Source organism: Procambarus clarkii, chromosome 14 (assembly GCF_040958095.1).
Source record: "Procambarus clarkii isolate CNS0578487 chromosome 14, FALCON_Pclarkii_2.0, whole genome shotgun sequence".
NCBI lineage: Eukaryota > Metazoa > Arthropoda > Malacostraca > Decapoda > Cambaridae > Procambarus > Procambarus clarkii.
The window spans coordinates 13,015,766-13,033,033 of NC_091163.1; the positions used below are offsets into that span (position 1 = coordinate 13,015,766).

The 17,268-nt window shown below is 41.2% G+C and overlaps 1 protein-coding gene across 2 annotated transcripts in view; it reads right to left on the bottom strand.

Annotated features, from left to right (window-relative positions):
* Positions 1-17,268, bottom strand: part of LOC123771721 (nephrin) — a 179,097-nt gene that overhangs the window by 67,222 nt on the left and 94,607 nt on the right. For both annotated transcript variants that reach the window (XM_069324401.1, XM_069324402.1), the window contains exon 3: positions 7,415-7,597. In XM_069324401.1, the coding sequence (XP_069180502.1) occupies positions 7,415-7,597 (183 nt within the window). The remainder of the gene's footprint in view (positions 1-7,414; positions 7,598-17,268) is intronic.

The following is a 17,268-nucleotide window of genomic DNA, read 5'->3' on the forward strand; positions in this document are numbered from 1 at the left end:
CCTTGCTGACTTTTACACACGTTATATATTTAATTTCTGTCCATGTTGTGCCTTTCACAATCTTGAATGTTAGGATCATGTTACCTCTATTCCGTTACTTTGTCCACTAAAGCCATGTTGAGTTCATTCACTCCTTTGTGCTCATTAGCCAGTTTTGAAGCAATCATCTGGAGCTTCTCTTGCTCTAATGTGTCCTCTTTCAGGTATGGTGGAAGAGGAGAGAGAGAGAGAGAGAGAGAGAGAGAGAGAGAGAGAGAGTGAGAGAGAGAGAGAGAGAGAGAGAGAGAGAGAGAGAGAGAGAGAGAGAGAGAGTTTACCTTAAGATAATTATTAGAGTTTTCCATATTCCAGCCCTCGTCTGCCTGCTTCTATTCCCTACCCACGAAGAGGGTTGCAGAGCGAGATGGAAAGGTTTTTTTTAGCGAGAGAGAGAGAGAGAGAGAGAGAGAGAGAGAGAGAGAGAGAGAGAGAGAGCGAGAGAGAGAGAGAGCTTCAAAGGAGTTGCTATATTCCGTATCAACAGATGGACACACACACACACACACACACCATTCAAGATAATGCCTTTTTACCCTTCACCGATCTGGTTCGTTTGGTTTCTTGTTTACAAAACTTATTTAAAGTTGTGAGTGCATGTTTGCGAGTATGTACACAACAATCTTTTTAATCCTCGAATTGATTCAGCAAAACATCTAAAGCGTCTACATTCGGCTCGAAGCCTTTAACATTTTCTTTTGCCGAACGGAAACGAGAGAGAGAGATCTCAATTTCTTGAAGTTCTGGAAAAGCCGGTCACTTGTTTGCACAACACAATATCTTTGGTGAAACATGCATTAAAGGAGTGTAAATCAAACACAGTGATAAAAATGATAGAGTTATGGGCATCAGGGCTCTAAGACTCTTCATCCTCCTATAAGTAAATATATAAACATTGATGGAACTAAAAACTTAAGGTCGTCGAGAAGGAACTAGACAAGTTCCTTCAAGTAGCACGTGATAAGCAGTATCCTCAGTAACCAAGCTAAGACCGGATAAGGTAGTGCCTGCGCTGGACTGCGAAATGCAAGGCAACAACAGTTGGGTTAATCAGGCCATCTTCCAGCAGTTCTGTTCAGAGACTTAGACTTCTCGATGACCTCCAGAAACGATGCAGGTGATCTACTAATGACCTCTCACCTCTGGGACAAAGCTCTTGGCAGACCTGTTAGGTTAGTATGCTATAATCGTTCTCATATTGCTTTCTCGCTTTGCTCCAAATTCCTGGCTATGCTTTCTTCTTTCTTGTATTTCGTGGTTCACCTGTTTAGTATTCTGTGATATTGTGGTACTTGTCTGTACTGAAGTCAAGTGTTCCACTCTTTCTCTTGTCACAGTCTTCATAACAACTACATAATCAAGGACTAATACACAATGGTCACCTGCCGCCGACCTTGAGGTTACCTTGAGGTGATTTCGGGGCTCAGCGACCCCGCGGCCCGGTCGTCGACCAGGCCTCCTGGCTGGTTGCTGGACTGCAACGCCATTAGCATTTAATGCTCAGAGTTCTCAATGTCCAGCTCACTGCGTGGAGGACGGGTCTATTGATTTCCTATTCAATTTGTCTGTGATTGAAGTCTCCCATTACTAGCACCTTTCAAGCTAATGGATTATCCACCCACACTTTGGATATTTATTCAAACTCTGAATTCGACCTTTTTGTGTGTGTGTGTGGGGTCCATAGCCGGAGCATATCATATATGCTCCAGATATGCTTCAGGTATGCTCCAGATATGCTTCAGGTATGCTCCAAGTTTGTCTGTGGTTATTTGGAAGATTATAAATTACAGCCACAATCACTTTTCCTCCTTCCACTCTGCTATGCAGGCGATGAGTCACAATAACGTGGCTGAAGTATGTTGACCAGACCACACACTAGAAAGTGAAGGGACGACGACGTTTCGGTCCGTCTTGGACCCTTCTAAAGTAGATTGTGATTCTCACAGTCGACTTGAGAATGGTCCAGGACGGACCGAAACGTTGTCGTCCCTCACCTTTCTAGTGTGTGGTCTGGTCAACACTCTGCTTTTTATGACCTCTTGTTCTTAAAGTTCCAGGTCTCAGGAAATCTTCCCTATCGATTTTATCAATTCCTGTTACTATTTTGTATGTAGTGATCATATCACCTCACCATATGTAGTGTGTGTGTGTGTGTGTGTGTGTGTGTGTGTGTGTGTGTGTGTGTGTGTGTGTGTGTGTGTGTGTGTGTGTGTGTGTGTGTACACTCACCTATTTGTGCTTCGGGGGGTTAAGCTCTGGCTCTTTGGCCCCGCCTCTCGACTGTCAATCAACTGGTACAAATGTGTGAGTGTGTGAGTGTGTGTGTGTGTGTGTGTGTGTGTGTGTGTGTGTGTATGTGTGTATGTGTGTGTACTCACCTAATTGTACTCACCTAATTGTGCTTGCGGGGGTTGAGCTCTGGCTCTTTGGTCCCGCCTCTCAACCGTCAATCAACTGGTGTACAGATTCCTGAGCCTATTGGGCTCTATCATATCTACATTTGAAACTGTGAATGGAGTCAGCCTCCACCACATCACTTCCTAATGCATTCCATTTGCTAACTACTCTGACACTGAAAAAGTTCTTTCTAACGTCTCTGTGGCTCATTTGGGTACTCAGCTTCCACCTGTGTCCCCTTGTTCGCGTCCCACCAGTGTTGAAAAGTTCGTCCTTGTTTACCCGGTCGATTCCCCTGAGGATTTTGTAGGTTGTGATCATGTCCCCCCTTACTCTTCTGTCTTCCAGTGTCGTGAGGTGCATTTCCCGCAGCCTTTCCTCATAACTCATGCCTCTTAGTTCTGGGACTAGTCTAGTAGCATACCTTTGGACTTTTTCCAGCTTCGTCTTGTGTTTGACAAGGTACGGGCTCCATGCTGGGGCCGCATACTCCAGGATTGGTCTTACATATGTGGTGTACAAGATTCTGAATGATTCCTTACACAGGTTCCTGAACGCCGTTCTGATGTTAGCCAGCCTCGCATATGCCGCAGACGTTATTCTCTTTATGTGGGCTTCAGGAGACAGGTTTGGTGTGATATCAACTCCTAGATCTTTCTCTCTGTCTGTTTCATTAAGTACTTCATCTCCTATTCTGTATCCTGTGCCTGGCCTCCTGTTTCCACTGCCTAGTTTCATTACTTTGCATTTACTCGGGTTGAACTTCAACAGCCATTTGTTGGACCATTCACTCAGTCTATCCAGGTCATCTTGTAGCCTCCTACTATCATCCTCTGTTTCAATCCTCCTCATAATTTTTGCATCGTCGGCAAACATTGAGAGGAACGAATCTATACCCTCTGGGAGATCATTTACATATACCAGAAACAGTATAGGTCCAAGGACTGACCCCTGCGGGACTCCACTTGTGACGTCTCGCCAATCTGAGACCTCACCCCTCACACAGACTCGTTGTCTCCTGTTGCTTAGGTATTCCTCTATCCACCGGAGTACCTTCCCTCTTCCCTCTGTGTGTGTGTGTGTGTGTGTGTGTGTGTGTGTGTGTGTGTGTGTGTGTGTGTGTGTGTGTGTGTGTATGTGTCTGTGTATGTGTATGTGTATGTGTATGTGTGTGTGTGTGTGTGTGTGTGTGTGTGTGTGTGTGTGTGTGTGTGTGTGTGTGTGTGTGTGTGCGTGTGGAGACGTGCGAGGCCCAGTAATCCCGTTCCATTTGCTGGGGCCGGTGGGCTGGTCCTCGGCGTGTTTGGGGAGTCAACAGGACCCAAGTCTGCCCGTGTTGGTCCTGCACAACTTCCCGCCAGACAATGGACGGAAGGAAGACCCCTACTGTGACCAAGCGTTTGCTGCTGGGAATCCTAGGATTAGTGTGTGTTGGGACGGGTGCTTGTGCGGGCATCTCGTGCCTGCCTGCCTGTCTGTCTGTCCATTTGCACAGCTGCTGTCCACTTGTTTGGTTACCTGTATATGCATGCCCATCTAGCGGGCAATTTCCATCCGGTCATTTGCCTTTGTGGAACTGCTTGACTGAGGTTTGGGAGGGTGGCGGTGGAGGTCTCAGTATTTCATCTCTGTCTGTATGTATGTCTATTTTCTGTGTTTAGTTTTTAACTTTAAAGGTGTTTTATTAAGATTGGCGCTGATGTTCGCTATGAGGCTGCGAGCAAAGGGCTCTTATCTTGCCTCAATTCGTCTCGATCCTGGTACTTGAAATGTTTGGTTAATGAGACGGTTGATAGTTTTCATTTGGAATGGTCTCTCTCTATTCCTCTGTCTCTGTTTCTGTCTCTCTCTCTCTCTCTCTCTCTCTCTCTCTCTCTCTCTCTCTCTCTCTCTCTCTCTCTCTCTCTCTCTCTCTCTCTCTCTCTCTCTCTCTCTCTGAACTCTCTCTCTCTCTGAATTCTCTCTCTCTCTGAACTCTCTCTCTCTCTCTGAACTCTCTCTCTCTCTGAACTCTCTCTCTCTCTCTCTCTCTCTCTCTCTCTCTCTCTCTCTCTCTCTCTCTCTCTCTCTCTCTCTCTCTCTCTCTCTCTCTCTCTCTTTCTCTCCTCTATCTCTCTCTCTGAACTCTCTCTCTCTCTCTCTCTCTCTCTCTCTCTCTCTGAACTCTCTCTCTCTCTCTCTCTCTCTCTCTCTCTCTCTCTCTCTCTCTCTCTCTCTCTCTCTCTCTCTCTGTCTCTGTCTCTGTCTCTCTCTTTCTCTCGCTTTCTCTCTCTCTTTCTCTTTTCCTCTCTCTCTCTCTCTCTCTCTCTCTCTCTCTCTCTCTCTCTCTCTCTCTCTCTCTCTCTCTCTCTCTCTCTCTCTCTCTCTCTCTCTTTCTCTCCTCTATCTCTCTCTCTGAACTCTCTCTCTCTCTCTCTCTCTCTCTCTCTCTCTCTCTCTCTCTCTCTCTCTCTCTCTCTCTGTCTCTGTCTCTCTCTCTCTCTCTCTCTCGCTTTCTCTCTCTCTTTCTCTTTTCCTCTCTGTCTCTCTCTCTCTCTCTCTCTCTCTCTCTCTCTCTCTCTCTCTCTCTCTCTCTCTCTCTCTCTCTCTCTCTCTCTCTCTCTCTCTCTGAACTCTCTCCGTCAACTGCTGCCAAATTTATGACAATCTAGTTAATACAGTCTCTAACTGCCTTCATATTTTTCAAGTTACTTCGCAAAATTCCAGAATGTTTGGGCTGCTTAGTTTATGGTGAGCAGCGAGACATTAGAGCCATTTGAAGTAGAATATTACTCAATATTCCTAAAGTTGATTACAGTTGCAATAGGCAGTATTGGGGAATATCTGGAGTAGGATCTTCCTCGCCTTGTCTGGGGTGACCAGCTGTCGAAACAGGTGGCAAGGGATGACGGGTGTCGAACGTAATGGTTGCATATTGATGTGCTAGCGTCGGGGATATTGCAAGCCGTCCTCAGGCTATGTTCATTCCATTCAGCGGCCGACCCCCCACACCCCAAAAAACACATTCATCAATTTTAATATGATTTGCATTAAAAAATAGAAATTATCTTTATATATATATATATATATATATATATATATATATATATATATATATATATATATATATATATATATATATATATATGTTTAGAATTATATTTATGTCTTGTATAGTTTTCTGTTCCGGTAGAATTTCCTCAGTGTGGTGGCGAGTGCTTTAGCATTATTTTTATAATATAATATGTTAAAATTTCCTTTTATCTTTTGGGGGATATTTATGTTTGCTTAAGCATTTCAGATATTATTTTCCTTCGTCTGTGTTGGCTTTATTTTCCTTAGGGCGTGGGACAGCTGGGTGGACAGCGATTCGGATTCGTAGTCCTGAAGTTCCGGGTTAGATTCCCGGTGGAGGCGGAGACAAATGGGCAAAATGTTTCTTTCACCTTGATGCCCCTGTTACCTAGCAGTAAATAGGTACCTGGGAGTTAGACAGCTGCTACGGGCTGCTTCCTGGGGGTGGAGGCCGGGCCGCGGGGACACTACGCCCCGAAATCATCTCAAAATAACCTCAGGATAACCTTCACTGTGTTGGCTTTATTTTCGTTGGAAGTTGGTCTTCTTTTGCTCTTTCCTAAAGGAACGTTCCTGCAAGCAAACTTTTGCGCTTCGCCAGTCAATTGTTTTATTTCTTGTGTCGGAGTTCTGTGACTTGAGACGACTTTACATTGGATGTTTGGAATGTCTATGTTTTTTGTTTACTTCGAAGTCAATCTTCTAATTGTTAAAATTGAATATACTGACTAGTCCTTCTTGCTTGTTCCTGGTTGATACCTGCTTGATGGGGTTCTGGGAGTTCTTCTACTCCTCAAGCCCGGCCCGAGGCCAGACTTGACTTGTGAGAACTTGGTTCACTACCCGCCAAACACACATTCCGAAACTACGTCATTGCTACAACGTTCAAACAAGTTTTAACACCGCCTAACCAGTTATAACAATCAACATAGCAAGTTGTAACAACATTCTAATACATCATAAACACGTTAAGTCAAGATGTAACAACTTTATTACAAGTTGTAACAAGCGGAAAATAGAGACAGTTACGGTTAGTGTTTCCACGGTAGGCTGTTGCTTGGAGGCTCTCACATACCCACCACAGCCCGGTTGGTCCGGCACTCCTTGAAGAAAACTATCTATTTTTATCTTGAAAAAATCCTCAGGATACTTGTCAATCCTTTTGGACAATATTACACGAATTGATGTTAGTTTGAACGTTAATGAGTTAGTGAGCTGAGATTGTATTGTTCTATATTATTTTTCCATTATTTGTGCAGCTAAGATCGAGAGGATTTTCTTTACAAGTTAATTGTGTTATTTGCTGATTGAGAGAAATATAAAGAATCTGAGACGTTCTCTGGCCTGTGGTTTCTTACTTCCAGGTTGAATTACCGTGTGGTGGTTCCTAGGATCAACGTCCCCGCGGCCCGGTCTCTAAGCAAGCCTACAGTGTTTACTAGATTATCAACGTAATTCTCTATCTCGCTTATCTGGCCTGTGAACTCCAGAGCTAGATTGTATATTAGCGAGATTAATGTACAATACTCGCCCCATTATACACAAAGTTCCATACACACATGTATACTCTGAACGTCAAGTGAAAATTATCGCATCTGGTAATAATAACTCATATTGCATCCCCCCACAATGAAGGGGAAAGGTGGGAAGGAGAAGCAGGTGGGAGAGAAGGAAGGAATTATCAAGGACAAGCGCTAAGCCATTACGACTATATAGCACTGGGAAGGGGTCAGGATATGGATTTGGGATGGGACGGGGGAGGGAAGGAATGGTGCCCAACCACTTGGACGGTCGGGGATTGAACGCCGACCTGCATGACGCGAGACCGTCGCTCTACCGTCCAGCCCAAGTGGTTGGCTTACAGGTGAGAGAGAGAGAAGTGAAATACCTGGACAGGTGCACCACTCCACAGCCAACCAATACTCACATAGCACGGTGAGGTTGGCAGCGTGGCGAATGGCACCGGCGATGCCATAGGGCGTCACCTGGCACTGGTACTCTCCGTCGTCCAGCATCACTACCTCCGTGATGCGCAGATTGTGAACGCCGGCCGCTTCATCTCCCAGCACTGAGTACCGCGGGAATCCAGGGATGCTGCTCCGGTTGAATCCTGCCCAAGAGAGACAAACAGACGATCAAGATATATATATATATATATATATATATATATATATATATATATATATATATATATATATATATATATATATATATATATATATATATATATATATACATATAAAACCGCTCAGGCTACGATAACAATACAAATAATAACAATAACAATAATAACAATATTGACTTGAATAACACAATCGACTTGAGAATGATCCAGGACGGACCGAAACGTCGTCGTCCCTTCACCTTCTAAGTGTGTGGTCTGGTCAACAATAACTTCGACAGGGAACGGTGAACAGGATACAGTGTAGAGGGAAGCAGTCTGTAACAAGGGGATCCCACTTCACGTCTACCGTCCATACACGGCTGGAATGCTCGTTATTAATACTGTGAATGGCACTATTGACTTGGGGGGAGTCGGTGGAGGGGGTGACGAAGAGGGATGAACGTGGGGTGGAATGACAAGAGGCAGCAGAGGAGGAAGAGGAAGGAAGAAAACAGATTATGATGCCTGCTTGATATCTGCTTGATGGGGTTCTTGGAGTTCATCCACTCCCCAACCCCGACCCGAGGCCAGGCTTGACTTGTGAGAGCTGTGGTTGGAAAATACGAAATAAAGAGAGGGAATGAGTTAGAAATGACAGCGACTAGAGAGAAGGGGAATGAAAGAAAGGGAATTAAGAGAAGCAGAATGAAATATCGGTGGTAGAAAGTGGAAAAGAGGAAGTGAGACAGGAGGAGGAGAAGATGGCGATATTGAGAGGGAAGAACGAGAAGAAATAGAAATTAGAGGACACTGAAGGCTGGACTTGCATGGCTCTACTGGCAGTGTACATAGGCCTAATATAAACGCTGGTCTCATGGAGAGTCATAAGGCCTTCCATGAGTATAATTAATTATACAACACACAAATGTCGTGAAACAGTTCCTCAGGAAGGGTTCTACGAAGGCGGGACCAAAGAGTCAGAGCTCAACCCCTGAAAGAAGAACTAGGTGCGGACGATATTGATCACAGCCTGAGAAAAATTTATAATACAATTTACTATTAAAAAAATGGAAAAACTGCATTTTTAGAGACTGTCAAAGATCACGAAAATTAATATTTGCAAACAGTATGGAGTATTTTTAAGACACATGTGATAAATTTAATGCTATTAAATATATGTAAATCATTCTTTTGAGATAAACGTAATTGGCACTGGTGTATAATTTCCTAAAGAATCATTTACCACCTGGGCTACTGAAAATATCGATCACACGGTTTTAAAAGCTGCCACTAGAGGGCAACATGGTTCAATAACACTACAATGTCTTTTGCATCACCATAATTATTGGATGTTTTAGTCAGATACTCGAATGAGCTCTTCAGTTGCCGTACGCAACACAAAATTTAAATTAAAACATATATAAAATCAACCCTCACTAGAACAAACGGCACAAACCTCACTGGAACGAACATGTCACACATTACTGCAGCACGCATCCCGAACACTGATAGAACGAACGCAGCAATCCTTGCTGGAACGAACATGTCACACATTGCTACACCACTAGTATGAACGCATCAAACCTCGCTGGAACGAACATGTCACACATTGCTACAATACTAGTACGAACATAGCAAACCTCGCTGTAACGAAAATGTCACATATTGCTGCACCACTTGTATGAAAGCAGCAAACCTCGCTGTAACGAACATGTCACACATTGCTACACCACTAGTATGAATGCATCAAACCTCGCTGGAACGAACACGTCACACATTGCTACACCACTAGTACGAACATAGCAAACCTTGCTGTAACGAAAATGTCACATTGCTTCACCGCTAGTACGAACACAATGAACCTCGATGGAACGAACATATCACATTACTGTCGCACACGTCATAAACACTGCTAGTACGAATGCAACAAACCTCACTGAAACGAACATGGTTTGCACAAACATCGTTGGAGAGCCACTAGAGAGCTTCATGAAAAAGGAAAAGGAACTATCAGGGGGGGGGGGAAGTGCCAAGCCCTTACAACTATATAGCACTTGGAATGGGTCGGGATAAGGATTTGGGATGGAACAGAGGGGAAGGGAAAGAATGCCCAACCACTTAGACGGTCAGGGATTGAACGCAGACGTGCATGAAGCGAGACCGTCACTCAACCGTCCAGCCCAAGTAGTTGGGCAGCTTCATGAAGAAACAAGACAAATTTCTAATAAAGCTGTGGTTGTCACACCAGTCGTGTAAGATGAAAATAACAAGAGTCTGGCAAATCAGACAAACAAGGCATTATAAGGCCGATGGGAATAGGGAGAGAGGTAGAAACCCCCCAACACGAGGGCCTAGTAAACACACACTCATACAAGAGGAATAAAGAACAAATCAAACTGTGTCCCTACGATTTTTATAACTTGTGTTTTAAGTTAAAATTGCATTGAGTCAACGAACTCTGTTTTAAACTGTATGATACCTCCTAATTTTTTTTTACAGGACTCGCATAAGTTAATGTTGAAGAGATGTAAATTTTCAGTCCAGTTAGGACTTGCTGAAACACTGATTTTACTGACACTTCCTGAAACTTCCCCGAGTTATGAAGTTGACACTGTCCCTTAACTAACACTTTCTACGTCACTGTCCCCGAGTTGACACTCATCCCAGATGATGATCTCTTCCACAACTCTTGACACACTAACCACACATGACACTCACAAAGCATAGTTGGCACTCACAGGCAAACAGCCGATGACACACACTAGCCACGAATGACACTGACTCATTAGCCCCAAATGGCACTGCCACACTCCCTCCAAACTGGCACTTTCTAACATTTCCCCACTTGGCACTCACCTTCACATGCACGCGGCTCATGCAAGCTTAAACACTTAATTCGAAGAACAACTTTGATGAAAACTCAGTGTAAAATGGCCGGTGTTGAGGCCCAGAGACTTAAGACAAAGAGAGGGGAAGGGGGTGAGAAGGGAAGGGGGTGAGGGGGGGGGCAATGGGTGAGAGGGAAGGGGATAAGGGGAAAGAGCTGGAGAGAGGAGAGAAAGAGAGGATCTGGGTGGAAGGGAAGGAATAGAGGAGATTGTGAGTGTGAGGGTAAGAGATGAGAAGAAGGGGAAAGACATGGATACGAGCGAGAAAGAAAGAAGAGAAGAAGATGGAAGACACCAAACGGAACGACAAGAGCCGAAAAAAACTAAGAATATGAGTGAGAGAATGAAAGGAAGTATTAGGAAGATGATGCTTGTGGGGAAGAAAGGAAAAGTGCAACTTTTCATTTGCTTCAAAACAGTGCAAAAAGTGCAAAACGTGCAACAACAACTGGAAGTGGCAGGAGTGTGACTGGGTGAACATGGGTGTGTGAGCTGGTTACAGTCGTCCTACAGTGCCTCTCGACTCTCCGGTTCAAATAATCCTCAATTTCCCGGGAAAGAAATTACATGAGACCAATTGCATTACAGGAAATCTTTAAACAAGGCGCAAGAAAACTTTAAATATGTCTGTAAGGAGAATGGAGATAGAGAAGCAGTTAAAAGCCAGATTTTACATTGATGAGAAGAACAAAATTCTGAGCTTATAGTTCAGTCACACAAAAATAAAGATAAATAATTTGCTGAGTAAAAATAAAAAAATTCGAAGGGTATTAATTTTCTGAAATATTATCTCAAAAACGCTATTTCTTAGACATGGGCCAAAGAAGCAAATAATAATTTTTGCAGCTAATTAACAATCTGAAATATTAAGTCTCTAATTTCATGGATAAGAATAGACAACTCTGCCCAATTTTTGGATTAGACTCCCGCATGTTTTTTTTCTTGGACGATTGAAGAATGAGGATAATTTCTGAAATCTTAAAACCCAAAGATAGGCTCTAGGGCGAGAAGCTTGGAAGGTAGAAATCTCGAAATCTTATACAGGTAAACTACAGGTAAAAATCCTATAAAACCACATTTGTCTGAATTGGTCTCAAGGAAACAAATTTAGTTTTATAACGTGAAATATGTAGTAATTTTTTTTTTGCTTTTCTTCATTTAAAGGTTCTTCTCAAATATTAAAAAAAAAGGTTGCTGGCTATTTTGCTTAATAACACATTCTTACTCAGATCATCGGTCTGAGAGGTCAATAACATCTGTTTAAAATGTGGGAGAAATGCAGCTTTTGAGGCACAGGTTTGACGCTCACTATAATTTTCTCCGTGACCAACAAGAAAAGGATTTTTTTTAAGAAGCTTGAAAGAATTTTAAAGAAACCGAGCCTCTTATAAGCCATCAAGTCTCTGAAGGATAAGGAAGAGAGAGAGAGAGAGAGAGAGAGAGAGAGAGAGAGAGAGAGAGAGAGAGAGAGAGAGAGAGAGAGAGAGAGAGAGAGAGAGTGTGTTATATTCAACTCCAAATTCTTGGAAAAAGTAATGATTAACTTCTTGAGAAATGATATAACTGTCCCACTGAGTTTTTGAGGTTGTTATATAAATTTGGACAAATATTTGGTGATTTGTGACGCTTTAACAAATCACAATTGAAAGCTTAACTGATTAGGTGTATTTAGCTGTGTACTAAGAGAAGCGGAACCAGAGATTGTTAGTGGAAGAGCGGCCATGTTGAAGTCGTACTTCCAAAAAAATTGTTAAATTCTAATGTAAATAATAATAAAAATAATAATAATAATAATAATACTAATCCTTTATTTAGATACGAGTAGAATTCCTCTCAGTTTTCCTGTTACTGGTGTCATTGTTAATAACAAATATCCCATCATAACTTGAGATCTTCAGTTATCATAATTACATCTCCCTTCCTATCGGTGTTATCTTTCGTTGTTTCCATGAATCAACGTCCCCGAGGTCCGGTCTCTGACCAGGACTTTTTTGGTTGATACCTGATTGTTCTCTTGGTTGGTGGTTTGGTCAACTAGGCTGTTAGACTGATTGTTACAGTTACAGATAATCAGATTGGTATCTGATTGTTACAGAGCTGCTACGGGCTGCATCCTGTGTGTGTATTCACCTAGTTGTGCTTGCTGGGGTTGAGCTCTGCTCTTTCCGCCCGCCTCTCAAATGTCAATCAACTGTTACTATTATTTTTTTCCACACCACACACACACACAACACACACAGTCCAGGAAGCAGCTCGTGACAGCTGACTAACTCCCAGGTACAACACCGGACAACAGTCCGATGTTGACAAAGGCCCAGATCGGCCGAAACGTTCATCTCTCACTTTTCCATTTCTCTGTGGATTTTCCGCATACAAATGATCAGTGTTTCGTGATCGTCAATTGTATATATATATATATATATATATATATATATATATATATATATATATATATATATATATGTGTGTGTGTATATATATATATATATATATATATATATATATATATATATATATATATATATATATATATATATATATATATATATATATATATATATATATATATATATATATATGTGTGTGTGTGTGTGTGTGTTTGTGCGTGCATGCGTGCGCGCGCGCGAGAAAGACAAGCGGATACGCGCGAATATATTAACGCCATAAAAATACCAATATCAACACTTACAAGACACTAATATCAAACTCCTTTAGAAACTTCTCCCTTAGACCCTAAATTATATCTTAAAGAACATTTCTTCTTGAAACAGAAACTGCTGCTAATAACGAACTTCCAGCCCTAAACTCCTCTCATAAGCAAACACCAGAAAAATCAGATACAAAAGTGGATGACTAAAAATTCAGCGTGTAAATACGGAACTGTGAATGAAGTCTAGGGTCATATCTTGCCACATTTAACTCACTCGTGTCGCTTTCAAAGTGTTTACCGGCCGAGTCTTGAGTACGGGAAAGGGAGCAGAGGAGAGGGGGAAAAAGAAGAGGGAAGGAAGGAGAGAAAACTAAGGATAGGAACCGATAGAGAGAGAGAGAGAGAGAGAGAGAGAGAGAGAGAGAGAGAGAGAGAGACGGATAGAGGGACAGACAAACTTTACTAGTAAGAATGTGTCGAATGATACGAGTCTCCTCAATCAAATACTTGAAACAACATCTACCTCATGTTGGTGGCGGGAGGTTACACTAGCGATGATCACTGAACGCGAAAAACTCATTCTGAAGAGTAGCAAAACTTACTGCTTAGTGCTGAAGTTCAAATCTAGGGGATGAAGACTGATTTTCCAGTGGCCACGAAGAGCCACAGGCTGAACCAGTAGCTAAGAAAAGCAGCTAAGAAACTTTCAGCCCTAAAGACGTTATATAAAGTACAAGTTCGCTTCCACCTTGATTATGCATCACTTTCCTGGAAGGCTTGTAACCCATCGCTTGGATAAGGTACGTAACGGTCTGAGAAGACTCCTCTCTAATATAGATACGGGCTCACCATAGCCCGTGCTACATGGACACTTCGTTTTGAGTAGCTAAATCTGAAACAACAAGGAGTATAAACAATTTCTGGCTCCTCTCTAGTGTATCAAGTTCTGGTTCAGTGCCTTAAACACAGGAAAGACGTAGCAGGGGGACAATACTGTTACGTACAAGTCCAATGTTCTCAAGGTTCTGCACCCAACCCAACCTCGTGGACTCCCAGAAGTTCGCAACTACTACACAAGGCGCTCAGCCATCACTGTCCTCATGCAGGTTGTCATTTTCAGGAATATCACTAAATCAGTGATCATTCATTCCTAGACTGACTCGCATTTAAAACAAACGCGAACTTAATTGTGAAATTAACTCAGCCGACCGTATGAATACAGATGTGTCCAGCTTCATCTCGTACCTAATATAACTGTAAATTAACATTAAATAATCTTTATTCGTTGTGAAAAAAGCAATAAGCTCATTAAATGAATCTTTTTTATGGCTTCAGATTAGATGATGTAGAACAATAGCTTTGAGCTCGAAGTTTCATTCTGAACATCAGAATCATTCACAATGAAAATTAGTTTTTGTTAAAAAGTGAATAACAGAGAAATATAGAGATAGACAGTTTCATAGTAACAATAGGCGTTTAACATTTTTTTATATCATTAAGAAAATTGGCGAGTTTGTAGAATGGTTTTTGCTGATATTAATTGTTTATTTTGTTAAATTTGTTATGGTAAATGTGTTATTATTAACTGTGGACAGTGAGATAATACATAATCCATGTATTACCTGGTTGATGGGGTTCTGGGAGTTCTTCTACTCCCCAAGCCCGGCCCGAGGCCAGGCTCGACTTGTGAGAGTTTGGTCCAACAAGCAATTGGGTGGGTATGTGGGCCTGCGGGCCGCTTGGAGCGTCCCGCAGGCCCACATACCCACCACAGCCCGTTTGGTCCGGCACTCCCTGAAGAAAACAATCTAGTTTTCTCTTGAAGATGTCCGCGGTTGTTCCGACAATATTTCTTATACTCGCTGGGAGGGTGTTGAACAACCGCGGACCTCTGATGTTTATACAGACTTCTCTGATTGTTATGCCTATGGCACCTCTGCTCTTCACTGGGTCTATTCTGCATTTTCTTCCATATTGTTCACTCCAGTATGTTGTTATTTTACTGTGTAGATTTGGTAAAATAGCAACGTACTGGAGTGAACCATATGGAAGAAAATGCAGAATAGAACCAGTGAAGAGCAGAGGTGCCATAAATACAATCAGAGAATTGATTGTTCTTCTTCTAAGAGCTTCTAAGAGCACTTCGGGTTGTCAGTCCAGTGTTCTTGGAGGAAAGTTTAAGAATATTGATTCTATTGGTCTCAAGCTTTGTTATCCACAGAGTTTTTTAGAAGTTTGCCGCAGTAAAGCACGTCGTACATATTATAACAATATATGCACTGAGGAAATTCGGCCACAAAAATGTGTTATGTTTACCATATTTTTCTGGGTTTGAAAATATGGTCAAGGCCTTGAAAGTTTTTGATATACACGTATTATTTTATTACAAAAATGCTGTTGGAAAATTATTAGTTAGACACAGTCCTTGTAGTGATAATTGTGTCATTTACAAAATACCTTGTAAAGACTGTAATAGGGCAAACTTCTAAGTATTTGAAATTTAGAATTTCGCAACATAAATACTCTGTAAGACATGGTCAATTATCTTATGTTTTGTTTGTTCATTTGTCAGAAAGTTCTCACCAAACTGATTGGAAGAGGACTTCATCAATAACGAATTGTAAAAGTATTTTCAATAGGAACATAATTGAATCTGCTTTAATACAGATTACAAAATCATATAATTGGAACATCAGCAGCGGTGTGTATAATTTGGATCCATTTTTTATTTACCAGTTAATGGACAATTTGAGTAGGATCATTGACACACTAATACCTTATTAATATCCCCTTTTTATTATTTAAGATTTTGTACTTCACCTCACCTCTTTCCTGCCTATATATCCACACCCACTGAACTGTAAATCCAACCTTCTAAAGATGTATTATTAATTACAAAATTACTTAAGGAAATTAATCTTTCTTAATAATCTTAAGTTATTAAGATTTAATTAATCTTAAGTCTTAATCTTTCCTTCGTGGTCTGACACTGTCATAGTCTTCATCACGTGTAAATTTCTTCCTTATTTATATACACACACACACACACACACACACACACACACACACACACACACACACACACACACACACAATTAGGGGCAATTAGGGGCAATTAGGGGCAATTAGGGGCAATTAGGTGAGTACACACACACACACAAACACACATATATATATATATATATATATATATATATATATATATATATATATATATATATATATATTATTAAATATGACCGAAAAAGTAAGATTAATAATTCTAACACGAATTTTCTCAATCTTTCGTACATTACGCTTCACTGTTGGAGGTAAATCAAAAATCAATTCTCCAAAATTCATTTTTATTTCTAGTCTGACGCGACACGGGCGCGTTTCGTAAAACTTATTACATTTTCAAAGACTTGTTACATTTTCAAAGACCTGTATTTGTGAACTAAAGTCTTTGAAAATGTAATAAGTTTTACGAAACGCGCCCGTGTCGCGTCAGACTAGAAATAAAAATGAATTTTGGAGAATTGATTTTTGATTTACCTCCAACAGTGAAGCGTAATGTACGAAAGATTGAGAAAATTCGTGTTAGAATTATTAATCTTACTTTTTCGGTCATATTTAATAATATATATATATATATATATATATATATACATATATATATATATATATATATATATATATATATATATATATATATATATATATATACATATTTATATATACAAACTTTTCTCATGTAAGTATTGAAAAACCTGTTAACATGGAAGATAATATTTATTAACAGGGGTGAAAGTGAGAATAGCACCATTAGTTGCATTAGGAGGAAAGGTGTTTAAAATTTGCTTTCAGTGAATTTACCTGAGAGTATTCTTGGCTGAGATGAAGATGTAATTTTAAGACAGCAGAGCCTGACAGCATATCGCACATAAGCAGACACAAGTATGCACTCACGCACGATGGCAGAAACACAGGAAGGCAGGCAGACAACTAGCCATTCAGACAGACAAGCAGAGAGGGAAGCAGACTGAAAGGCAGCGAGACATGCATACAAGCAGACAGATAGATATGACATGTAGTCTGAGAAGAATCCAAAAATCAATCATGAGGAGAAGCCATGCTGTTGGACCACCTCATAGTTTCTC